A 27697-nucleotide genomic window follows, 5' to 3' on the forward strand; every position below is an offset into this window, starting at 1 on the left:
AGTGTTCACATATTTGCCCGAGGATTTTCTGCAGAAACCCTCAACTTTTGAAGAAAGTAATTAGTATAGAAAATGCTAACACAATGAAAATTTTGACAAACAAAAGCTTTCCGAGCTGTTAGTTGAGAAAAAAAAAAAAAAAAAGACTACCCCGAAAGGGCTATAAGCTTAACAAAATACGAACCGAATAACGTGGGTTTGTGCAGTGAAGTAAATACAGCGAAACATCAGACAAAGAAATCAAGAAGGTGGTAGATTCAATGCAAAAAAAAAAAAAAGAGAGCTGAGGCGGAATTCCCTACAGCGGATCGATGTCTTTTAATGTGTACACCGCATCATCCCCTTCCAATTGATATGATTCTGAACAGCGACTACAGCTGCAATCTTGAGGCTCTTGCAGCAGGCCAAGGGATGCACGTATAACAGCGCAGTACGGCCTGGCAAAGAGGAAGGGAAAGCAACGCCGCGGTGTCTGCAGTGGACGCACCTCTTCGTCGGGGGTGGAAATGTCGTTGTCAATGAAGTCCATCGGATTGAGGTCGACGGGGTCCGCATCGGCGGGCCCATTTTCGCTCTTCACGAGCACCCCGCCACCCGACGACGAGTCCGACGAGGGCCTCCTGTGCGAGGCGGCCAAGTTGGCCGTCAACGTCTTCTGGATGCCGTCGTGGCTCAGGTCGAGGGAGTCGTCGAACAGCCCGCGGCCTTCGGTTGCCGACGCCGCGGGCTCCTTCGAGTCCTCGCCCATGAGGCTGCTGCTGCACAGCTCCGGGTCTCGGTCGCCGAACTCCATGTCTTCGCCACAGAGAACGCGACTCGCCGCCTCCATCTTGACCTCGGTGCGCGTAGTGGTGATCGCTGCCGCCGCTTCGGAGCTGCCGCTGCTTGATGAAGAGACCGAGCACGGGGTTGACGAGGCCGCCGCGCTGGATGCCGCTCCCCCGCCGGTCGACGACGGCGTCTCGACGGTCGCCTGGTCCTTGGCCGCAGCGCTGACCGCCGCGCCGCTGCCCTCGGTGGAGGAGGCTGCAGCGGCGGCAGCGGCGGCTGCCGCCGCGGTGCCTCCGGCGCCGCACAGGAGCGTCACGGGAGTCACGGAGGCGGACGTCAGGCCCGTGGCCGCGGCCGCGCTGTTCAGAATGAGCAAGCCGCCGCCTCCCTGCAGCTGCGACAGGTTGAGGATGAACGAGGTGGTGGTGGTGGCGGCGGGCGTCCCCGGTGCGCCGGCCTCGCGCACGGGCGCCGCAAGGATGACGCTGCCGCCGCTCACGGCGCCGCCAGAGGCAGCGGCGGAGGCAGCACGGCCCTCCTTGTGGCCTAAGGCCATCAGGGAGCCGCCGGCGGCCGCCACCACCGATGACGACGACGAGTGCGGCGGCTGCGGCACGGGCGTCGACGACGTGGCCGCCGCGCAGCGCGTCTTTGGCGAGATGATGCGGTGCATGCTGTGGCCGCACTTCTTGGACACGCTGCTGCTTCCACCGCCGCCGCCACCACCACCGCTGCCGCCATCGGTCGCCGTCGTTGCGGCTGCCGGCGAGGGCGTCGACGACGAGGCGGTCGAGAACGCCTGCGGAGGCGCGGAAGAAGGCGCAGGCGGCGGCGTGGGAGTCGAGGCGGGCGACAACGACGTCTTGGTTGTCGAGTCGCAGGGGCACTCGTGAGTGCGTGCCCCGCTACCGCCGCCGGCACTGCCGTTGCCGCCAGCGCCGCCTTTCGCCCGCTGCTTCTCCATGAGCTGCTGCACGATGGCCTCCACCGTCTCGGCCGTCTGCGCGTGCGAAATAGAAGGGATCATGCACAGCGCAACGTCGTTTGACGCATGACAAAACGAGAGCATATCATGACGCGTTTGCCTTGCTTCAAATCATACAAAGTTCTCGGGACGTGTACCCCGAGCACATTTACAACTGACTATGTGTCAATTTGTCGAAGGAAGAAGCCACGCGAGAACTCAGTTAGAGCCTGAAAGAAATATTGCGAACGGAGCTCGCAGTTTCAAACCTTCAGCTCTTAAAATGTGTCAAGTGATCAAGTATCTTCAACTTATACAGCACCTTCTATGGCGTATGGGAAGGACACCTTACTTGGCGCGTGAGTTATGTTGAGTTCTTAGAATAACTGCGATGTACGCTTTTCTTTTCTCACATACACCACGGTTATCGTGCAATATGCAAGTTGCCTAAAACATAAAGGACAGGACGCATATCTGCAGAAGTCTTATAATAGAAGAGGTAAATCGTAACACCTTCCATGGCATAGGAGGCAAACGAAGACGTGAATGAAACGGCATGCAGATATGTACAGTTGCCGAAGATAACGGCATCAAATACCGTAGAGGGAGACGTATGCTATCGTAATGTTTTGGATACTCACCGACACCTCTAGCTCATTGTTGAGGTCCGGCTCATTTTCGCTGTAAACTGCGAGACAAGAAAAAAACATCTTTTACGCTCGTGGCCGCTGAGAGCGTCCGGTTATAACGGAACTCATAGTAACAGAGTCGATGGGACGTCCAATTTTCTTCGTTACAAATGACCGTTTTGAATGATTGCAGACGACGTTCATCACAAACACTGCATACTATCGATTCTGTATATATCAGCGGGTAAACCGAGGCTGGCCTTCTCAGACTGATGAATGACCATTCAAACATGTGCCGAATCTCTCACAGCCTTCACCTAAACTATGTAAGTCAAATTACATGAGTGCTGCAGGATGTCTTACACCGCTTCGAAAAAGACCACTTGGCGCAGAAGAAAAATAAGTTCTGCAGCGACAGGAACGGTTTACTGCGCGAGAGCGAATTAATTTCCGCCCTAATCACGAGGCTGCGACCGGATCGACGCCCGTCCGTGTCGAAAGGGGTCTCTCACACATGGGCTTGAGCTGCGAGACGAGTTCGTCCTTGGTCCACTCCTTCTTGTCCGCGCAGTAGCTGAGCGTGGGCGCGATCACCATCTTGTTGTCGTCGCTGTACGGCACGTTCAGGTAATGTACCAGCACGATGTCCGGGTTCTGCACGTGACATGCAAGGCGCGAAATCATGTCTCGGGACGTGCGCTGGTGGTGCGGCACGCAAGCGAACGGGAAGGAGGGGATCGAGTAAGCACAGTGGGGCTTAAGACTACAAAAAAAAAAAAAAAAAAAAAAAAAAAAAAAACAGACTCTGCCTTTGCCATTTTCGTATGATAGGCTGAACAGGAGGAAAATGATGGGAGAGAGGAAAAACAAAGGTCATACAGCGAGCATAGATCGGAGGGTTCGTACGGGCCTGAAAGCGACGCTACCTCTACTCCCCGATCGATCACTGGCTTGGATCAGATGAAGTACCCAATAACTATACTTCATGCTCCGAACTGCGGCTTGTAAGGATGCATTTTGAATGAATGAATGAATGAATGAATGATTGAATGAATGAATGAATGAATTGTACCAGCACTGGTATTAATAGAAAAAAAGTTTTAGATTTCTAAACATTTATTCGTGGTTCCGCAGAGAGTTATAAATTACACTCAACACGCCGATCAGAACAACCGCGACAGAAAGAGAACAAAAGGAAATGGAAAAACTAGCAATCAATACTGATCAGCGCGCGCAAAGACGCGCTCAACCACAAGTCAGCTAGCAAGCAAAAATTAACAAAAACGGAAAATTCGACGTGAAACGCAAGCTACTGAGTTTCGAACATTACACGAACGCGCAGGGACAGGGAGCAAAAGTAATGCGACAAAAGAAAGGAACGGAGAACACAGAAAGTGAGCATTTTATATTCGTGGCACTTACTATATATTCAGTGCATACATTGCGCGAACATGAATTTCATCGAGAGAACATCAAATCGAGTCCACAATTGTGCGAACTACGCTACAATGGGCACGAGAGGAGTAGCACGAGATCCCTGTTTTGTTTCCTTCCCTTTTCTGAGCAGTAGGCTCCTTCAATGAGAACTTGTGAATGCAGGAAGAGGCAGGCCACAATGCTAACTGGGACGTTCTGGTTTCACATAGAGAGTAAGAGGGAAACAAGACAAACTTTCGCGCACTCCGAGCTACTACGTCTAATGAGAGGCCGCTCTTTCTGTCAATCGGAGAAAGCCCCGAGAGGCGGAGCACCTGCGCGATTCACAAGAGCAAAAAAGAAGCGTGTTCGCCTGCGGCACAACCGCACAATGATGAAGACGGCTAAGCTGAAAGCCGGAAAAACAATGGAAGAGAAAACAAAAGCCTTCGTTCCTGCCGGCACGCTTCAGCGTCGAGCGCTGCCGTGCGGCGCGCGTTCGAAGAATATTCATCAAGCCGGACACACGCGAGGCCATTCCCGTTCCATCCATCTTCGTTAGTTCCGATGTCCGACAACAACGGATCAAGTTCCGCTGCGGCGCGCGACCCTCTGCGAGTACGGCGCAGACGCCGCCGGTCGTTAGCTGCCAGAACTTGGCGCTCTCGGTGTTCGTACACACCCGAAGGGTGCACGCGGCGACAAAAAAATCGTGAAAGTTTCACCGCCAGCTCCCGGCCATCAGTTTGGGCACCGCCTCTTTGACGCGCCTGGTGGCGGAAAATCGCTACGGGCGCGCTGCAATGAAGACTAATAGAACCGCGATGGTCTTTCTTTATGCTCGCATCTTTGCCCGCACGCCTGGAGTTGCCGGCACAGCAGCGGCAGGGGACTGGCGAGGCACTGAAAGTGTGTATGTACGCTGGCAGATAAAGAAGATAAGCGTGCTGTCGAGCCTGAACTTTGGTAGTGCCACCGAGATGGCCCGAACAGCACGTATAATCAGCTGGCGGAAACGAGTCCTTCCCGCGGCGCGCGTCACGAATCCCAGATCGTGTTCGTCTTCTTGGGGGCATGGTCCCGAACAAAGCATGCGTAACACTGCGCCATCGACGCTAGATAGCGTTCTGCTTAGTTTGTTCTGCTTTAGTTTATTAGTTCTGCTTAGTAGGCCAAAGGGCGAAGAAATGCCGGGATAAAGAAGCATAGGGCATTGTGGGGATACGACAGGTATGCGGTTTTGAGGGGTATTTGGAAAGGAATTATGGTGTCCGGACGTACTTTCGGAAATGCGGTTTTGTGCCTAAAATCAGAGGTACAGTCGACATTAGAAATAAATCAGTGAGCCGTCGGACGATTAGCACTAGGTGCCCACGGCCAAACCACAAATGAGGCGGTACAGGGAGATATGGGCTGGGCATCTTTCGAAGTACGGGAAGCTCAGAGTAAAATATTATATGAGGAACGCCTGAGGAAATTGGACAGTAACAGATGGGCAGCTTAAGTATTTAAATACCTATACCTAAAAAGAGTTGACTCACAATGGAGGAAAAGAACTAGGAAACTAACCTGTAAGTATGCTGGTCACAAGGACGAAGAAATAAAGAGCGTTAAGCAACAGGCGAAAAACACAGAAGGTAAAAATTGGATGAATTCGATGGAAAAGAAACAGAGTGTGGAATTATACCGAATGTGGAAAAGACAGATCAGGAAGGAAGTTTTCTTTCATAACTGAAGAGGCAGTGCCCTACTTTTTGAAGGTAGATCAGGATGCCTTAGAACACGCAGTTACAAAAAGAAATTTAGCAATGAAGATGACGCATGTGCTGTATGTGGTAACTCCAGTGAAACAATTGACCATATTATACTCGAATGTAATAGTATCCATCCGGAAGTCGATGCAGGCGCAGTCACTCTTCCTGAAGCTCTGGGGTTTAGAGATGCCAGTGGCCGGGTGAATAAACCGGCGGTGGAAGCTATCAAAAAACGACTGGAAGATCTGTGACTTAAACGCAGAAAAGTGACATAATGTTAGTAATGTAGAAACAAAAATTCAATAAATAGAACGATGGTATAGTTCACCAATCTAAAACAATAATTGAGATATAGGGAGAAAAATGAGCATAGTAGCTACTGCTACCACCCCGTTTCAAAGGGGACGCTCCTATATTCCATCCATCCATCCAAGCTCGCAATGTGCCTGCTCAACTCTGTGCCAAAACACAGTTTTCAAAAGTTATCGTGGGTAACTCATCGTAGCGGCAGTTAGTTTACAAATCACAGGCTTAAATTTATACGAAACACAGACAAGGTCTAAGAGAAAAGAAAAAGAAAATAAAGGAACGGAAAGGAAGAAAGGAAGGGAGGAAGAAAGGAAAGGAAAGAAAAAAAGACGTGGCGTCGACAGAACGTGCCCATATACACATACCTGAAGGAGCCAGTAACAGCGGCGGTGAAAGGTTGGCAGAATCGCAGAGTGAACATAGCACCCGTAGATGCACTGAAAAGAGAAGCAGAGTGGTACTGATGTTGTGGTCAAATTCGCAGTTAAATAGAGAAAACACTATCGGGCAATAAAAGGCTGAGTGATGACAAAGGCTACCAAATTTGCCGCACCGAGTTTCGCGCGACCCTTCGATCATCCTCACAGTGCAGATTCGGACCTATAGAGGAAGCGTACCACAGTAGAACCGTATTTAAACGCGGTTCACTGGGGCGCTACAAAAATGAGAACAAACAAAACAAAGCCTCATCACAAAGCCTCAACGATTACATAAGGTCCGCATATTTTTCGATACATATTTCAAAGTAGACCGGTGAGGAATAATAGTCATAATTCATGTCAATATCCGATGGGTTCAAAGCAATCTTAAAATGAATGTTTGAAAAACCGAATAGATAAAGTTTTTCCCGAGATATATCCCATCGTTCGTGCTCATGATATGTTATAAAGTGGGTAACGAGCTTCATTATATATATTAACGTTTCGTTAATATATTCTTCAAAACTGAATTTGCAGACGTGTGAGCGTGGATACCAAGCTTCGACGACCTTCTGGCTTGCATCTTTCGAGATGAGGCGAGAAAAAAAAACACACACACACACAAAACAAAACGCACAAGTATATCGCTTCGATCGGAACTTTCGTATCTCTCTCAAGATGTATACAATAAGATACAACCCCACGTACTCTGAACGAACGATAACGTATTATGTGACACGACACTCAACAAATGGATTACGTTGGCTCGGCAGATAGGAATCGCCGATACCGACGCAAAACACCCGCTGCATATGTGCTGCAAGAAATCAAACCACATTTTTTCTCGCAGATGCCTATGTTTTGTATCAATGACATATATCTGCTTCCTCTTTCTTTACCCTCCTCATATTTCCCTTCTTTTAAGTTTACACGGAAAACAAGGATGGCTTGTCCTGCTACCTCACTCTTCCCTCTACTCTGCCCGACTCTTTTTCAGAAGCAATAAAATCCTCCCATCTTTCCATAAAGTAGTATCCTCCGACAACGCGACTGGCGCTGGAAATGCCATGCATAGACCCCAGTATTAACTTTTTAAGTATAGAGATTTCGCCTAGTCCCGGCGGATAATCGTATTGGTTATCCGAACCTGAAGGTCAGCACGGGAGGAGCCCAGATGAGGCCCGAATAATTCTCCCCGCGCGGGAATAAATAATGCGCCACCGTGACATGAAAATACATCATTCATTCGACGTTGCGTTCACCGTAGACGCGATGACCACAAGCCATGAATTTTACATCGCGGCACGCCACGGACCACTCCGTCGGTTGTGGGATTGCGCGTTTGATTTTCTTCGGTATCCTCATCGAGTCTCCTCGTTTATTTATTAAAATACATCTGCAGCAGCTCAAACACAGCGACGTTTTATAAAGGGACCTTTTCGTAGCAAGCCGAAAAGAGACGGGAAATTTTCGTTGATATTGTGTGCAACGAGCACTAGCTCAAAAAAAAAATAATAATATATATATATATATATATATATATATATATACCCAAGAAAACTAATAGCTTATCTTCCACGCGGAGTTCGTTTATTTTTAAGAAGGGTTTTCTGGCGGGCTAGTTGGTGCTTGTCGTTCATGATTAAACTGCGCGAAAAAAACACGGACAGAGATTTTTATTTTTAAAACGTCCAAAATAATCAAGAGGAACACTGAATAAAAAAATAGCGGTTTGCATACCATTAACCTAAACTAAAACAGGGCGTTTCTTCTTGCATGCAGCACACGAACAAGACCGCGAAGAAAGTCCTAGCGGCACACAGGATCCGGCGCTTACTTGACCATGCACACTAATGCATTATTGTAGCAAATAGGAGACCAACGCACACGGCCCGCACTCTGTGGCTTGCCGACAGCCTCGTTCTGAAAGGCACGCAGCCTGATATATTTTGCAACGCCTAATGCTCAGGGGAATACTATGTGCTGAAATGGCAGGCCTCCCTCTCCTCTATCCCTTCTCTGTGACCCCCTCCACCCTCCTCCCCACCCCAGCGCCTTCTTTTACGCGAAGCGTACACAGCTCGCTCGGTCGCAAAGCCGTCGCCGTACCATAATTTCGGCTCTAATGGTGCCCGGAGTTGTCGGGATGTCGGAAGTGTTCGGAATACGGCAGGAAGAATGGAGGCGTGTAGAGTACCTCCATTTCGGTACGTGCTAGGTAATGGATGGGAAGTGTTATGGGTGACTGGCGGTTAATACTAAAATCATGATTGATTATTTTCCACTAATTAATAATAAAAAGAATAAAAATTGCAATAAAAATAAAAACTAAAATGTGCCGAATAATGGCGTCGCAGTTCCCCGTAGCTAAAAAACTGAGAGCGGTGAGTCGTCGTGCCGTAGTCCGTCATAAATGAGAAACTGGAAGCGCAACTGCTTGCTCCCTTAGAGCCTCAGCTGCAGCAGTCCTAAACGAGGCTTGTACCCATTTTTAGTTCGGTGGTTTTTTAGGACTGCTGCAGCTGAGGCTCTAAGGGAGCACTTCAGGTGAGGGTCAAAGGAAGTACCTTTGCAAGACAAACAGAACCACCTTTGCAGGCTGCGAGGTTCGAAACTGGGTTTGGGCCCACTGCGGAGGAGGGGCGCGCAGCGGGGTTTACGGAGCTTCTCCCAAACGCACACCCCTGGAAAAGCCGAGCGCCAGGCCGGGGGACGCTTGTACCCATTTTTACCGGTGGGTGTCTGGCGGTGGGTTTCGAACTAACCACCTCCCGCAGCCGAAGTCTTGTACCCATTGGAAACCGGTGGGTACCCGGCGGCACTGGGGATCGAACCCCGTACCTCCCGAATGCGAAGCCATGCCTAAAAAAGTAGACGAAGCAAACAAACGAGCGCTACCACGTCTACTTTTGGGGCCAATCTTAAGTGTCTACCTAATTTTTGTTTTCTTCCCATCTCTCATTCCGCAAGTTTTCGTGAATTTGTTGCGATTATATTAGGCGCCACATTTCGCCGACGTGCCGCAACTTACAGACGTAGCTCGTGCGGTATCTTACCATCTCTCATCTTTCCGCGCACCCAACGCCTCTTTCCTCGACACTTTCTCGGGGCGGGGAGGAACAGTGTTTGCCCACACACGCACCAAAGGAACTTTCGTGGTTGGCAGCCGAAGCTGAGTTTTCTTGCAGTTACCGCTACTGCAGCGAGAAAATGGTCTCGCGAGTTCAGACAACAGTTGGACGAACGACGTACGTGCGTCCTCTGCAGTTCCTCACACAGGCAGGCGCGCGGGACTTGAAAGCGGCCACTGTCAAGCCCCGTTTGGAAGACACGTTGTAAGTGGATGGCCAACAAGTACAGAGGCGGCACTAAAATGTTGCCTGAAGCTCCGACAAGTGTCATTTCTCCCACACTAACGCTGAAGGAGCGTGACAGCGCACCCGGTAACAAGCAGACCTAACTTTCCAAGAGCTTGGCGACGGCTGCCCGAAACCGGCGTCCATCAGCTTTGTTTGTCACCTATGCTTTCGTTCCCTCTACATTTGCCCTCACGAAATTAGCCAAGAAGATAATCTCTTGTGCATACGAGAGCTGCTCGTCGGGATATTTTGACCGGAACAGCGCGCACTAAGACACAGACAAGAAGAGAGACACGGCACACACGAGCAGCGCTCGTGTGTGTCGTGTCTCTCTTCTTGTCCGTGTCTTAGTGCGCGCTGTTCCGGTCAAAATGAGTTATCAACTTGCCCAAGCATCTGCTTTATCGTCGGGATAATTACAGCTCCCTGAATTGCACGGTGAGAGCGTGCGGATTCGGTACAGGCCGCGACGAACACACCTAGATGAGGAAAACGTCAAAAAGACCGTGCGCTGAGACTTCGACGTACGCATGCCCATTAAAGAAACCCACAGGGCGAAAATTATGTCGAACCCCTATATAAGGGCGTGAATTTTGGAACGTGAAATTTCAGTTTAACCAATCACAACTATTATTTCAAATAAATATTGCAAGTAAAATCAACAAGTTCATCATTTCTAGTACTCCTGCTTATTTATTTATTTATTTCAACTATCATCTTGGTCAGGTGGACATCACAGAGGGGAGTGGGACTTGACAAAAACGGGGAAAAAAGGGAGGAGACGGGAAAATAGGTGTACATGACAATGTAAGTTATGAAGCCAAATGATGCTGACAATACAGAAAACCACCAAAAATGCTATAACAATCGCAAGCAAAGCAAAGATTACAGGCCAATGTGGAATTAAGAAAATAAACAGCAATAATAGCAATGACGTTAAAAATGGAGCGTACAGGCAGCAAAACATCCATAAAGAAAACAAATGAAAAGAAAAGTAGCAGATATGAAGTTACGTAGAACTCGTAACATTATCACTCGTAGACCAAGTACGCAATTTGAACAGCAGGAGCATGTGGCTAATATATATATATATATATATATATATATATATATATATATATATATATATATATATATATATATATATTGAGAACGAACCGTTGTCCATAGTACTGAGCAAACATAACTTTCCTTTCAAATCTCGACATCGTCGGAAAGCACCAGTGTTTCAAGCAAGCAGTTCCGCTCCGATGCAGACTTAGGTATAAAGAAATACTAATAAGATGTAGTTCGAGAACGAGGTATTCTATACTTCACTGAAGTTACAGATACCTGGCGAGAGATTCATCCCTGTGGCGTGATAAATGCTTTTTTTTTTCCGGGTTGGATTATTGCGATAAAGTTTAAAGAAAAGATATAGGCCGGAGATCTTTCTGCGCCGCCACAAAGGTGCTAATGATAATGCGTCTTTCATGAGTGTTACGCTTGATAAACGACCATAGTCCCCGGGAATGAAACGGGGCGCGATTATGAACAGATTCCAGAGCATTGGTTAATACATCAATGTGAGGGTCCAATATTGACGCATTCCAGTTCATAACGGACAATTATTATAAAGAGGTAGTTTCACAGATGACGATGGTATAGAAAAATTAGGTTAGCCTATAGCATGCGGTTAGCGTTTGCAACAATGAAAAAAAAGTGATCATTCCAAGTTAGGTTTGATGCTACAGCAAAGCCAATGTATTTATACAATTTTCCTGATGCTAATGAGGCCATAAGAACATGCTTACCCATTTCCTTGCCGCATTGCTCAGTATGTCGGGCCGCGGTACAACTCATAAAATGTCCGCTGAGACTCGCACGCGTCACAGCCAGTTTCGTCTAGGGTTCGTGATCAAGCCCCAAACTTCGCTCTCAGGTTCGCCGGCAGTTGCTAACCCGACAGACAATGACTCCACGAGAGCGACTATCCCGTGACGCTCTATGGCATAAATCAATTAGCAAACTTCAAAGCGTCGCGCCTTGGAAAGCCTAATGCGTGCCTTACAAAATACATCACAGTGACAGTCACACACACACACACACAAAAAAAAAAAGAAACGAACCAGCGAATGCATTTCCACCCCGAAAGAAGGCATTGGCCCGCAAGTCGCATTAGATACGACCCGACCCGTCTCCCCCCCCCCCCCCCCCCACACACACACACACACACACACTATGCGAGACACACAGCGTCGTCCCGCGCAAAGCGCTCTCTATAGCACGAGATAGGTGTACAGGGCAAAGAAAGACAACGCGCGTAGGGAGAGAGATAGGGAGCGAAACACAGGCGCACAATGTTGCTTGGGCGATGGTCGGTAATTCCTCGCTTCGCCACCGAGGAATCGCCGGGCGCCAAAGCCATTTAGGCTAATTCCGCTGCCAACGGGGCAGCGGCACACGCCTTCCCGGCGGAATATCTGTCAGAGCTCGGCCGGCGGCTTCCCGTAGCGCCGTGCTTTCCCTCCATTCTAGGCTGGGTCGGCGCGACGTCTGGCCTAATCCGCTGCGCCGTTGATCGAGGATGATGCGGCCGACGCCGGACAGCCGCTTCGGGTGCGTGGTTCGCTGCGCTCTCACAGCCTCGGGTTTCGTTGGCGCAGGCTTCTTCCACGCGGCCACTTGGCGCTAGGTTTCTCCAGCCCATGCTTGTTCATCCCTTTACTCTCTGCACTGACTCTCCTCTTCCTTTTTCATCGCACCCTCATGAGTGAGCCAATCTCTATAGGTAGCGGACTTTCCGGCGTTTGGTTCTGAGTAATATCGGCGGATCATTTTTGGCGTTCACCTCGTTTGGGAAACCGGCATTTTAAATGCGAAAGCGTTACAAGTCCAACGAAGGTGACAAACTGTCCGCCGTGTGTGTGAAGCCTGTGAGTTGTAGCTGTCTATGGGCTGTGCGTGCATGCACATAGCGCAAAGACTAGAATAAAAAAAAAAATTCTCGAATGTAACTAATAACTTGGATTTTACGAGATGCGCAAGGAATGCGCCGTGTCAATATAACGAAAGATTCAAACATAAGGAAGGTTCCGGATGTGATGGTGCTCGCTTAAAGCAATGAGCATGAATCAGCATGAAACATGAATCAACAAAATTAAAGATGACCAAGCGTAAATCGCAAAACTAAATATGACGAAGGACGACTCCAAAACTAAATATGCATAAAAGAGTCACTCAGCAGAGTTAAATATGACTCAAAATCACAAGGCACATTAGATGAATGCTTCCTGCAGTTGGCGCTCCTGTATACGGTAGCAACGGTGGAGTGCGAAATAAAGTAGAAAAAGTGCCTGGAACGTGTTCCTCCCCACTACATAAGTGGAGCCAAAAAGCCGTATTCTTTTGCATTTTCTTCGCACCAATCCAATATTTCGGCGATTTGCACGGTACAAGAGCTAAAATTGGCCGTCGTTGACAGGCTCCCTTCTTCAAGCATCAAAAAAAGACAGAGAGCTCTGAATTTACTAATCTCTTCCTGGAAGCTCCGCGTGAGAGCTATGACCCGGTACTCTTCGCCGAGACGCGGCTATCGTTATGCCAGTGAACTCAGCCGAACACCAAGTTTCTACGCCGCCATTAAACAAAACTTTTTCCGAGCGCAGACCAGTAAGATTCGCTGCCAATGACAAAAACCTTTCCGAGAACTGAACTGGCTGCCTGCACTGAGGCGCTAGCACCGGCAATGGCCCTGCGCTCTTTGAAAGCGGAAACGAAGCTTTCGGGCGATAATATTGTCGACGTGGGTACCGGCGGTACATTTCTAGGTGCCTCCCAAGCATTTCGATGCTTTCGAAAAGAGAGACTAGGTGACGGTTCACGGCAAAAACAGTGTCGGCTAGCCTCAACATCATGTTCAGGAGCCGATGTTTCTCAGTCAAAAAAAGGAAAGACAATGCCAAAACTATAGCTGCTTTCAAACACGACTTAGGAAACCCTTGAATGCTAATCAGCGTGTAAAATAGAGAGAGGGGGGGGGGGGGGGGGATGTATTGACGCCACTACTATGCCACATGGGAAGGCTACGATGGGTGCAGCTTTTTCTTTATGACGTTCACAGTTTACGGGGGGCACTAATGACAGTCGGGGCATAAAATCACGAAGTTCAATGAATACGTTTGGCACGCAAATAGGTCCGACCTAGTATCGTTATTATCAGCTCGGTGGTTTTCCCTAGATGCCCTAGTCGGCACTCTAAGGTATTCGATATTCACTGCCCTATCGCGGTGACAGATCTCCTGATCGCGGGAGCCAGAATCGAAGAGTTGCTTCAGACGAAAGTTGATAAAAAAAATAAAATAAAAATAAAAATAATAATAAGGATCTCGCAAGTTTTACCACCTCCAAGATTTGAGCTATTCGAAAAAAATCATTTCGCGCTGCTCATCGACGCTAAACGCACCTCTGGAGGATTAAAGGATAAAGTTCACACAACACTTAAACAATAATGCAAGAAAAAAAAAAAAAGATTTGAGCCAACGGAAGAAAACACATATCCTAAATGCACCTACTATTTTGGAGTTCATGCTTTAAATATATGTCAGTTACTTGGTTCTAGCTGTGCTATAAGTTTAAAGCAGCCCACATTAAAGCAAGCAGTACGAGACACAAACGTTTTAAGCTGAGTGTGTTACTCTCGCTGGACAAAATGCTCGTTGCAGCGCTCTTTCGTTGTCTACTCGAACTTCGTTGTCGAGCAGGCTGTCTTTTCTGCCGCCCTCGCATCTTTCGTCCCCTGCGCACTGTTCGGCAGCGCTTTTCACCGGCGAAACACCTCTCTCCCGCAGTGCGCGAATCACGCAGCATGTACAAGGAACGCCAGATGTATCACTCTGCCTTCTACGCATACCCATCGCGCGTGGAAGTGGTCTCAGTGTTGCCGGTACGGACTGCACTTAACACTATGCGCTGGACTTATTGCGACAACAAGGTTTCTTTCCTCTCTAGCTGCAAACAAAACAAGCCAAAAGAAACGAAGTAAAAAGAAGAGAATAAGCAGCAGTCTTCAGCGCGATACTCTTAATTAGAGCGGACGGAGCAAAAATAACCGAGTTTTATCAGCGTGATCAGCGGCGGTGTACGCGCTAACGCCCGTCACAATTAACACTCGCCGAGATGGGCACGCTCGACAGATAAGAAGCGAGTGGAGAGGAGTGAAGGGGAAGAACTGCGCGCTTAGAACATCGTTCGAGCCCCGCGGGATAAACAGATGGCCGCCGCCCCACGAGACAAGCGGCCGCCATTACGAAACGCAAACAACAACAAAGGCAGAAACGAACGAAGAAGATATACGGCGAGAAAAGACTCGAGCTGGGGCCAACTGTAGCAGAAGGCCGAGATAAAGGCGCAGGGAGACAAATAGGGAGAGCGAGTAGCGCGCCAGAGTGTTCCGGAGAGCCGCGCGACCGTATCGCCAATTAGATAGGACACGGCCAGAAACACGGGCAGGCCGCGCAATCGGTCCGGGGAGACGGGCGCGGAGAACGAAGCGGAGTAGGACGCTGGTGTGGCGTTAAATAAAAGAGCAGGCGTATGCTGGCGCAAAAATAAAATGAAGACGGACAAAGAAGGTGACGGGTTTCTCCTTTCCTTCCCCATCGATGTGTACAACTAAGACTCAACGAATGCGAGCGAAAAGGACTGGAGGAGAAAGGGGAACCTTCGCTGATAGCGCGAGGAATAAAGCGACGCTAACAACGGAGATAAGACGCTTGACAGGACAATGCAGTGTCGGCCCGTAACGTTATCCGGAAAGGAACGAGAAAAACAAGCAGCGTAAGAGCTTAAAGGGACCGTTCGATATTGTGCAGGGGTGCTAGGATGAACGAAACAGCGAGCTAACTTGTCGGAACGCAAAGAAAGGCGGTAGAAAATTCAGACGATTTTAGCGCAAGCTTCCCGTGATGCAGAAAATCCGGCGTCGTCGTTTGACGGTGGTGTGAGCGAATAATCCGGAGATACACCGGTTCGAGCGGAGATCGCCGACTGGGCGGCACGAGGTGTGACGTCACGCGCCACGTGATCTGTGGAGTCTCGCGACGGGCGAGGCGGCATTTGGTAGCTGGGATTCGTTCTGTGCTTAGCAGACTCTCCGCTGACATAGTTCCAGAAGCAGAGCCGTCGTGAGCTATGGACAGCGCCCGCAACCCAGCAACATTCGCACGGAGGTGCTATTGATGGATGTTGTCGCATTTATATATGCCCTGCATGTCGTGTGGTCTTACGCATGACGATTTCGAAAGACGAAGCAGTGTCTCCGCCTGCGCGGAACCGCTGACGGGACCCATTGAGGCTATCGCGTCATACCCTAAGGGACTTTCTCTCAAAGCGAGAAGAAACCGTCCAGATTAGAGAACACAAGTCGGACAAATTTATACTGGGCAGCAGAGGAACACCCCAGAGCTCAGTCCTCTCACCCCTGCTCTTCAATGTTGCACTCACCAAGCTTCCATCAAAGCTAGAAGAAATTGACGGGCTAAACCACAGTCTCTGCGCAGACGACGTCATACACTGGACCACGGGAGGTAGTGATGGACAAATTGAAGACATCCTTTTAGGCAGCTGTGAAAACTGTTGAATACGTAACCCCTAGAGGCCTGAAATGCTCTCCCGAAAAGTCCGAGATGCTGGTGTACCAGCCACCACGCAGCAGACTGGACCTTTAAAGAACAATCGAGAATCTAACTAAAGGCAGACGGAGTTCCTATCTTCAGAGTGAACAAGATTAGGATCCTAGGTATGTGGCTGCTGGGAAATGGTCGTCACGAAGAAGCTATAAAGAAACTCGAAGGCTGCGCTCAACAAACGATACGTCTAATTAGACGCATCGCAAGTCGAGGGCTGCGCTCAACAAATGATAAGTCTAATTAGACGCATCGCAATTCGCAAGTCGGGCATGAAAGAAGCAAACCTCTACTTGTACAAGCGTTTGTCATCAGCAAGATCGCCTACGCAGTCCCGTACTTACACCGTGCTAACTGCGAGAAGGCTAAGATTGAAGCAATTATCAGGAAGAGCATAAAATAGCCCTTGGTCTCCCTATCAGTACGTCTACGAACCGGCTAATGAAGCTGGGGTGCACAATACGCCGGAAGAAGTGACAGAGGCCAACAGTACGAAAGACTGGCAAACACCCGGATGGGAAGAAGCATACTGCTAAAATTAGGCATTAGATGCGCAAGCCAAGGGGACCAGAAGACGGATATCCCGATAGAAGTAAGGAAGGGACTAAGAATACCCCTGGTGCCAAGAAATATGCATGCAGAGCATCACCAGGAAAGAAGGAATAAAAGGGCGGAAACGCTGCAGAATATATACCAAGGAAGACAGGACGTGGTCTATGTCGACGCCGCCGAATATAAGGACCGGCGTGCTATGGTTGCGGTAGTGATAGATGATGAATAAAACTTAATAATAAGCGGCTCGGTTAGGACGATCTTAGCTTACACGGCTGAAGAGGTGGCGATTGCCCTTGCTGGGATAATGGCTACTACAATTATAAGCGACTCGAAAACAGCAATATGCAATTTTTCTCAAGGGAAGGATCTCTCCACAGGCAAAAAGTATACTGAGAACATGTCAGCATGAGAGAATAATCCGGCCAATATGCGCACCAGACCACTTCCATCTTCAGGGAAATGAGGGAGCTAATAAGCTTGCCCGCGGTCTCACCTTCCGGGTAGGCTCTGAAACGGTGCTTTCGTAAGTTAAACAAGATCGAAATGAGAAATAAGGTGACATCATCACCGGCCGATTTTGCAAGAAAAATCGGCCGGTGGCGATGTCAGACGTGGGAATCGACACCATCTAACCTTCAGGCGCGGATCCTACAAATTACACTGCACAGCCATTCACTTCAAAAGCACCGGCACCCCGTGTTTTTTCTTTTTCTTTACGTCGAGGTCGTCAGAAGCCTGAACTGACTGGAGGGAAAATTATTAAACACATTTTTGTTCTCGCCGATAAATCGCGTTACTTGCTGCCGCACGAGCTTAAACTAAGCCGCAAAGAACCAGAGAATACTTTTTCATTAACCACACTAAACGAAAGAATTTGCCCCCAGCGTCCCTTTCAAGCCCATGATGAGCGCAGCTGACGGTGATTCTAGGTTTGGTTTGGTTTATAGGATTTAACGTCCCAAAGCCACTCAGCCTATGAGAGGCACCTTAGTGGAGGGCGCCGGAAATTTCGACCACCTGGGGTTCTTTAGCGTGCACTGACATCGCACAGCCCTCGGACGCCTTGCTTTTCGCCTCCATCGAAAAGCGGCTGCCACGGCTCGGATTCGACCACGCATCCTGAGACACAGCAGTCCGGCGCCTTAACCACGGCACCACCGCGACGGGGCAATGATTTGTCTTTTCGCTATTCGAGATGCAGTGGAGAGACTCCACCTGAAACTGTGCGGAACGCGCTCAAAAGGTTTACTATCTGCTGATGACGTGATATGTTACGTCAATGACGCCGCTCGCCGCACATCTGAGCCTCCAGAGGAGCAGCTGTAAAAGCACGCAAGGAACATCGCCACGCGCAGGCAGGACTTTCATTACTACTGCCACCTAGATCGCACCGCGATGACACAAGACCAAAAAACGAAAACGAAGAAGAACAGCCCCATAGCCCGCTCCATCCCGTCCCTCTTCGTGTCTTCGTTTCTTATTTCTTGCCAAACTCTGCGCTGAGTAAAGTGCTCCATAATTGAACGTCTTTCCTTATTTTTTCTTCTGCGGAGACAGACTGGGCGCGAGAGAGACAGGAATGACACTAACTGACAGGAAGACACAGGACCACATTTCACAACGGCCAGGAAAGCCACTCGCAAAACTAGACCCTAATACGCCTGGATGCCGAACACTTAGACAAAAAAAAAAAAAAATCTTCACAAGTGAAGCGTCGGCGAATGTGAGCAAACGAACAAAGTTCCTCTCACACATTAAGAAAAAAAAGAAAGAAAAAGAAGGCACCACGAACGCATCGAATGCGAGGGAGCGAAGGGATATCATAGCAAAATCAAACAGTGGTAGGTATAGGGATAAAACAAAGCGAGACAGAACTGAATGAGTGGAAAACGCTGCTGGGTGCAGCGCACATGACACAGTGGCCAGCGCACGCGTCGATATCCGGAAGAAGGCCAGAGAACGGGAGCGGAGGGAGAAAAGGGAAGAGAAGGAAAGACAACGGCCGCGCTCGCTATTACAGACGCGTCGGCGAAAGCAGCGGCCGGCCGTCGGGCAGGCCGAACTCGGAAGGCTTAATTATCTCCCCTCTGCCGCGTCTTCCATTTAGCCGTACGCCCGCCGAAGCATTAGCCGACCCTTTCCCGCTGATCACGTGACCTTCCCTCTCTGCACCGGTCAGGCACGAATGCGCGGCAAAGCAGCCCGGCAAAGAGAGAGAGAGATAGAGAGAGATAGAGAGAGAGAGAGTTACCCTTCAGCAAAAGCAGTGGCGAAGAAACGGACGCGCGGAACACGTATTGCGTGTCGCTCTTTATGGAAAACAGAAACGATACGGGCCGTAATGCACTCCGCCTGTACGGTCAGGGATAAAGACGCGAGATACAGCGTTAAAAGAAACGCGTCCCAGATCACAATGGCGGTGCGGCGAGCCAGCCTGGAACCGGGACACGTCGTAAAGGCCCGTTCGCGGCTAACGGCACCCTGTCCGCGAACTCGGCGGCACAATCACGTGCACGTGAGGGATACTGCCGAGCCATTTACCGGAGTCGATGTATGCTATCAGGAGCGTATATAAAACAAGCGATGAACGCGTCGAAACAGTTTCGCAGCAAGCAGAGCTAACGCGACGTGCCTATATCGTTTGCGTGACATTTTGGTTAAGCACTGAAATTAGATCGCTCGGCTACTAACCGCCACCGCTCGTTCAGCACGTTCGGGCGTCGCACAAAGAGCAACATCCAGCTCTATATACGGTCTGACAGAAGACATGGAGTCTGGATAACTGCGAATCGTGTGGTACTGAATAGCTTTAGCTTTATAAAGCGAAATACAGAGAAAACAGAGAAAACTTTCAAGCCTTCCCAGCCAAATGGGTAAGCTCCTAAAGCGGGGACTCTACACTAGAGCCCGCTACAAACATATACACTGGATATAGTATTAATAAATTCACAGCAATAAGTATAGTAAAAAAGTATTAGTATAGTAAATTCACAAATGCGCTGGCGAGACACACGTACACAGGAGACGTGTGCGCATGAACAAAGGCGCGAGCATCTCAGTTATAGTATGTCCCTTAAAATGACCCGTGTTTTCTGAAAACTTCTACGAAGTCTGGACGGATAAATTTCGACCCGCAACTCACCAACGATAGTGCGATTTGTAGCTACGCACGCTTACAAGAACTGCTCAAGAAAAAAAAAAAAAAAAGAAAGATGCAACTTCGGACGTAATTGTCACTCGGAGTCAATTTGGTGCTCGCGGGGCGAGTGCCGGTAGGCTCCACTGCCACTAAGGAATGCGTTTTTTTTTTGTTGACTGCATAATAATAATTGGTTTTGCATATCATGTTACAGCGCATATTGAATATATACGAACACGTATGAACATCTTTACGGCACTGATTGTTTCTTGACACTGCTTCTTAACACGACCGTCACAATTAAACGCTGCTTGCTTATAAAAGTCTGCTAAATTGTCACCCTCGCACTCTCACATTGGTACGGCTAGAAAAGCGTATTTTGGCACACGCGAAAGTCACGTATGTTTAGCTCTTTTCGATGCATGACGTAATATTATAATAATAATTGGTTCCCAGGAACGGAAAGGCGCAATATCTGTCACACCTGCTCTGTGACACCTAAACCGCGCCGTAAGGGTAGGGAGGAAGGTGGGAGTGAAGGCGGAAAGAAATAAAGGAGCGCCGTAGTGAAGGGCTCCGGAATAATTTCGACCATGGAGGCCTTCAACGTGCGCTGACATCGCACAGCACACGGACGACACTTCGTTTCGCCTCCATCGAAACGCAGCCGCCGGCGGTCGGAATCTAACCCGGGTACTCCGGCACAGTATTCGGGAATTCTGCACCACTAAAGCGGGGTAAAACTGGCAAGCGCAGCGAGGTATTCGAAATTAAGCTTATCAAGTGCGGCGCTCGCTTGAAAAGCACCGTGTTTATTGACAGTCGGCGAGCTTAAGAGTGCTCGGCCGAAACAAAGCCAGCGCTTGTCCTGTCCCACAGTAAGGATCATGCCGACTAGTGGATAGTGGCACATACCAGTTTAGCGTTGAAATGCACGACAATAATGCTTCTTGTTTACGACCAACTGCATAAAAAATGCCGAGCTACCATTCGGAATACGCCGTACGTGCTGAAAGTGAGCCCGGGTAGTTCGCGAGCGAAACTACTCGGCGCAACTTCGTTCGTTTGAAAAAGGACAGCCCTTCTCATCCCTGTTTACACGATACCTGCAATTCTCCCTGTTTCTATAGTTTTGCAGACTGCGGGCCGGTGCTCCAGGTAAACGCAGTATATAGTTTCGCCGAACAGTCCAATATATTGATTTTTATTTTACGTGCCTGGTTTTATGCAAGTGGATCCGCTACCACACCTCGTACGCAAAGTATTCGGGTCATGGGCGCTTTATAATTTCCGTTCCAGTCGAAATTTAGCACGCTAGGTCGGGTGCCGAACTTCCGACCCCATCTTGCTCAAGAGCTGAACCACACGAGCCGCTAAGCCAAACACGCAGCAACCCGGAAGCAAGGGACCCGAAGCAGCCAGCTCGCTACCGCACGAAGCCCTATATATATATATATATATATATATATATATATATATATATATATATATATATATATATATATATATATATATATATATATATATATATATATATATATATATATATATATATATATATATATATATATATATATATATATATATATATTATATATAGTCGAAATGAGCCGTTCTCCGCAGATGCTGCTGGGCTGGTCCCGCATCCGCCTCCCCCTCGTGCTCTCATGTCCACGCTCTCAACGCCGTACTCTGTGAAGGGCCCTCGGCGAAGCCCGAGCGAGAGCCAAGCGCTGAAGCACCCTTGGCGCGCGGCGCGAGCCCGTCCGGCCGCGTGTTTGCAGCAGCCACACCCTTCACGAGGCCGCCGGCGGCACGCCGGAAACACGAGGGACGCTCACGTCGTTCGGGGCGCGTTAATTATACAGCGAGAAAAGGAGGAACAGGAGGAGGGGGCTAAACCAACACGCTAAACGGGGATGGGCCGAAGGCATGGGAAACAAGGCTGAAAAAATAAAATAAAAAAACAAAATAAAGAAAATTCGGGCCGTGTTGGAAACATGCGGACCGGGAAGCTCGCCCGGAAAGAAGAACGAAAAGAGACGAAAGGAGGCGTGTGCCAAACAAGGACACAGGTTCAGCGGGGTCGGATAAGCAGTAATGGTGCGCGATGACACGACCAATCCGTTCAGAGCAGGAGCACGCAGCCTTCCACGAGGATACACCCTTTCACGCACTTAAAAAGGAATCAATGTACAAGCGAGGATATCTGCGAAACAGAAGCCGCGGTACTAAGCAGATTTTATAAAGGCCGAGGGTCCCCCCGCACGCAAAAGAGGTCAGACAACGAACGCGCGTACATAAACGCGTTGCTAATTAAGTGTCCGCTATTTATCACGGAGTACTAGTAAACTCTGAAGGTAGGTGAGTGGGGACGGAAGAATGAAATTATGAAATCTGCGGGGAAAGCGGGGGGCGTAGCTGGCGCTGGACATGGTAATTGGGGAACTAAGGGAGAGGCGTTTTTCTTCTTTGCAATCAACGTAGTTAGCCGGATGATGATAATGTGAAGTGGTGCGATTTGCAGGGATCATATTTCTGAATGTGTTTTTTTTTTTCCTCGCAATACGAAAACAGTGCTCATTACTATTCCAATACTGTGAGGAGAGAGAAGAGGAATCAGCGCACGCTGGCCCTTCCCAATTGAACTGGACGCGTGCACTATGCGTGTGTTCGCCGTCACATCTCTGGGACCGCGTGCCTTGTGACATATATGCGCGCGAAAGGCTGAGCGTTGGACCGTTTCTTTGGCACGTTTATTCGTTCACACGTATTCGCAATAAAGTTTTGTCAGCCGCAGGCTATGGTCGCGTACTGGCTCTACCAGCACGAAGACATTTTTAGTTTCAAACTAGCGGCTTAAGACTTCTGCACTTATTTTTTTTTTTTTTACGAATACCTTACATGCCTCAAAAGAGACACTGCGCAGGGAGAGGGGGGGGGGGGGGGGGGGAGTTAATACAAAGGTTGATGTCAGAATAAAAGTTTAATAAAATTGTTGCACTACGGAACAAAAAACCAAATGAGTGGGCACAGGTGACAAATCGTTATTCAAAAGAAAAAAATATATAGAAATATAGCCAACTATGCGTCATAGACGAAGAGTTGAAAGAGTGTGTACTGCCATAAATGCGGGGGTAGCTAATGGTATTATGTAATCTATGTGATAAGTAGGAGGGACGCTATAGATGTGCTAGAGGTGAATTAGTGGGGTGAAACAGATATAAAATACAGATTTATTAAACAGAGATAAAAGGGCAATGTCCCGACGAGCTTTCAACGCATATGGAGTGAAAGTTCGAGCTTTAAGTTGGGAGGCTGGTCTGGTAAAAGAAAACAAAATTCTAGAGGGCACTTTGGACCAAAGTGAGATGAGTGGATCGTATCCCTTCACTACGGCACCTCTATCTCCCTCTCTTCTTTCGTTCCCACCTTCCCCCCTTCCTTTACAGCGTTGTAAAGAATCCGCGGAGAGTTGTGACATATACTAAACCTTTTCTTCCTCTGTATCAAATTGAAAAGCCGCTGATGCCTGCTGTACTAACGCTTTCTAGACATCTGAGTCTGCTTGCTTGCTGTGTGGTGCGGCGTTCGAGGAGGCAGCAAATGAAAGGCGGCGCACGGACGCCTGGATCGGACGGCCGGCGGGGTCAGCTTCGTATAAGCCTCGGTTGGTTGGACAACTCATCGGAATAGGGTGTCCTCATCCCCGCCCCCGGCAGCGTATTTGGGTTTGCTCGGTACGGTGGCTCCGCAAGGGACAAAACGACAGAAGAGACGAAGAAAGCGGGCTGTTCCGACTAGCATCTACCGCCCCCAGGAGCCGAGCAGCCTAGCGATTAGTGGCGAATGCTTTTTCAATGGGCTTCATGTTGGACGCGGCACTAGCTTGAGAAAGCTTATAATACTACTACTACTATTACTATTATTATTATTATTATTATTATTATTATTATTATTATTATTATTATTATTATTATTATTATTATTATTATTATTTTATTATTATTATTATTATTATTATTATTATTATTATTATTATTATTATTATTGTTATTGTTAGTAGTAGTAGTAGTAGTATAGATGAAGACTCGTTTCACTAAGTTGGCACTGAATTGTCTGTAGGTAACCGCCGAATTTAGTGGCTAACTATTATCTTCACAGTTTTAATTATTAATAATAATAATAATTGGTTCACAGGAAGGAAAAGGCGCAGTCTGTCACACTTGTGTCTGTGGACACCAAGGGATGAAGGTGTCCACACACACAAGGGAGGAAAAGAGAAAGAGGAGCCGTAGCGGAGGGCTGCGGAGTAGTTCAGGTGTCCACAGACACAAGTGTGACAGATACTGCGCCTTTCCCTTCCGGTGAACCAATTATTATTATTATTATTATTATTATTAAAACTGTGAGAATAATGTTTAGCCAGTTAATTCGGCCGTTACCAACGACAATTCAGTGCCAACTTCGTGAAACGAGTCTTCCTCTATACTACTACTACTACTATTAATAATAATATTAATAATAATATTTAGCAGATACATATTACTGTGTATTATTATTATTATTATTATTATTATTATTATTATTATTATTATTATTATTATTATTATTATTATTATTATTATTATTATTATTTAGTAGTAGTAGTAGTAGTAGTGGTAGTAATACTATTATAGGCTCTCTCAAGCTAGTGCCGCGTCCAACATGACGCCCATTGAAAACGCATGCGCCGCTAATCGCTAGGCTGCTCGGCTCCTGGGGGCGGCAGATGCTAGTCGGAACAGCCCGCTTTCTTCGTCTCTTCTGTTGGTTTGTCCCTTGCGGAGCCACCGTACCAAGCAAACCCAAATACGCCCCCCGGCACGCTGGCCGGGGAAAACGGGAAGTCGCGCGCCCGCGGATTACAGGCTGGCAGGTAGCCCTTGGCTAGTTCCGCGGCCTCTTCCGCCAGGTGGACAGTGCGTCGCTGGATCGCAGGGTCCGCGCTTCGCAGAAGGGTATCCCAGGCTTCTCTACTTGTTATATTTTGTCCTATCCCTGAGGATTGTGGGCACTCCCAAATTATGTGATCGAGGGTCCCTCTCGCCCCACAGTGCTTGCACTGATCATTGTCCCTAAGGTCTAGCAGCGCGTGAAGGTATTAGTTTGTAGCCGCCTCCACGCGACAGCTTCTTTTTTATTTAGGCTAACATCTGGCGGGAGTGCCAGTATTCGTCCGAATTTATAATCGCTGATGTCCCCGTAATTTTGCAGACGCTTGTCGTATGCCTAGTGTTGGGGGGCTCGACGGCTACTCCGAAGTAGAGAGCTCGGGCTAGCTCGTTAGCCACCTCATTACCAGGGACGGCAGCGTGAGCGGGTGTCCAAATTAACTGCATTTTCCTATTCAGCGTTCTTTGAGTGGGAATTTCGGCTGCCTCCGGCGATATCCTCCCCTTTCCAAAAGTTTGGATGATAGTTTTGCTGTCGCTAATTATGAACTTGGCTTCAGTTCCTACGCAAGCTAGCCCTATCGCAACTTCCTCCGCAGTCTCTATGTTGCGGCTTCTGGTGGCTGCCGCGGATACCGGCGCCCCACGGCTATCGACTAGCGAGGCTACCGCCGCACTTTTTCTGCCACTCGCTGCATTGGCATAGACTACTTCCTTCGCTTTCATGTTTTTGAACCGTCGCTCTAGGGTTTCGGCTAGTTTGGCCCTTCTTTCGCCGTTAAATTCTGTATGCATCGTTCTAGGGAAAGGGAGGACTACCAATGCGTTTCTGCTTTCCCTACTAATTGTGACCTTTTTTTGGACTCTTCTGTCTGGGTTGAGTCCTACCTTTGCAAGGATCACCCTGCCTGTCTCGGTCATGCTTAATCTTTAACTGGGAGACCCGCACTGCCTCCGCCAATTCTGCCCACGTGTTGTGCACCCTGAGTTTGAGCAGTCGTTCGTTCGAGGTGCCCATGGGCAGTCCTATGGCCTTCTTAACGCATCTCCGGATCAGACAGTCTAATTTTTCCTTTTCTCCGGCCTTGATGTCAATGTAGGGCGTGGCGTAAATGATTCTCTTTATTACGTACGTCTGGATTAGTTTTATTAAGCTTCTCTCCTTGATTACTCTTCCTTTAGTGGCGACCCTCCACAAGAGCCGGAGGGTTTGCATCGCGTAACTTTCTACTTTATTCAGGACTTCTCCATTATGCCCGTGAGATTGGATGACCATTCCCAGGATCCTGATCTGATCTACTTCTGGCACCGGTGTGCCCTCTACCTGAATATGAAACTCCCCGCTATTCTTGCAGCGGAGGCATTTTGGGTCATAAACGAACTCCAATTTTTGCGATCGCCTGGTGACGTCCTGATCTGTCGTGACGGTACACCGCGTGCCCCTTGTCGAACACAACCAGCATTCCATTGAATGCATCAAAGTTCACCGGCGTTCTATAATTCGTTTACAGGAAAGGAAAGACGCAGTATCTGTCACTCGCGGAATACCGCTATCATCATCAAGGTAGTCAAAAGGAATTACGAAGAGCGTTTCACGATCCGGGCGTGGCGCAGTTGGTAAAGCGCAGGGCTGGGGATCCAAGGGATGGAGGTTCGGTTCCCGGTGGAGACAAGGTTTATTAAGGCGAAAACCTTTAATGACTCATGCTGTCGTGGACAATATGTGTCCCGCTTTTGCAGTGGCCCTGATTGGCCGAGGCGGGATGACGTCATAGAGGTCTCGACCAATCCCAGAGCACCACCACAGTATGCGCGAATGCGTGACTTATATGGTCTTACGTCAATCAATGATCAATTACTAATTAAGTAATTCATTAATAGTTTAGTTAATGACTAATCAATTAGGTAATTAATCAATTATCTATTTAATAACTACCTAATCAATTAATTACTAATTAGTGCCAGTTGCGTAGCAGAATGCGGCACTTAGGCTTTCGCCTTTCCCTACTTTAGTCGCTAAAGTCCCTCGTAATTATAAATTTATTTTTAACTCTAGCTCTCGAAAACGTGACACCTCTGCTGACAGCCTTCCGTCAACAATGATGAGGCATTAAAGGCTTTCGCCTTAATAATTTCTCGAAACAAAGCGACAAGCCCTGCGATAGCGTTATCTGGGCTGAACGCTGTTGAAGTATTATTTCGTTCCAAACGCAACGCAGGGCCGCAATCAGCCAATCTGATTATGTGTTTGGATATAAACGCGTCTTCTTTCGCTCACAACACTCGTCGTTTGCGGCTTTCCAAATTTCGTCCTGTCGACATGCTTCAGTTCAGTTCAGTTCAGGCGTTCAGTCGTGTCCGACTCTTCGTGACCCTATGGACCATGTCACGCCACGCTTTCCGGTCTCTCACTATCTTCTTAACATCACATAGCTTCATCGCAGCAGCAGCAACAGCAGCAACAGCAGCAGCAACAGCAGCAGCCACAGCGGCATCCACAGCAGCAGCCACAGCAGCAACCACAGCAGCAACCACGACAGCAACCACGACAGCAGCCACGACAGCATCGCCACAAGCAGCGCATGGCGCCAGGCGCAAGCTCTCCAGCCGCCGCCGCCGCACTCACGGACGTGGTTAGCCCAGGTACTTACTACGCGGCCGCCGCGTCGCCAGCGGCAGCGACTGCGGCTAATGCGTCTGCGGACATGCTACCGAGATAATTATAGGCGTGTCGAACTCTATGCTGTCCATCGCGAATAAGTACCTCAATTATAGATAGAAAT

General features: G+C 48.5%; 1 protein-coding gene across 5 annotated transcripts in view; it reads right to left on the minus strand.

Annotated features, from left to right (window-relative positions):
• Camta (Calmodulin-binding transcription activator) overlaps nucleotides 1-27697 on the minus strand; it is a 474504-nt gene that overhangs the window by 29924 nt on the left and 416883 nt on the right. For all 5 annotated transcript variants that reach the window (XM_084599157.1, XM_084599156.1, XM_084599155.1 and 2 more), the window contains 4 exons: nucleotides 6209-6280; nucleotides 2877-3018; nucleotides 2377-2423; nucleotides 488-1771 (listed from right to left, as the gene is read on the minus strand). In XM_084599157.1, coding sequence (XP_084455283.1) covers nucleotides 488-1771; nucleotides 2377-2423; nucleotides 2877-3018; nucleotides 6209-6280 — 1545 coding nt within the window. The remainder of the gene's footprint in view (nucleotides 1-487; nucleotides 1772-2376; nucleotides 2424-2876; nucleotides 3019-6208; nucleotides 6281-27697) is intronic.

This window comes from Amblyomma maculatum, chromosome 3, assembly GCF_055883805.1.
Source record: "Amblyomma maculatum isolate TAMU_Amacu chromosome 3, ASM5588380v1, whole genome shotgun sequence".
Lineage (NCBI taxonomy): Eukaryota > Metazoa > Arthropoda > Arachnida > Ixodida > Ixodidae > Amblyomma > Amblyomma maculatum.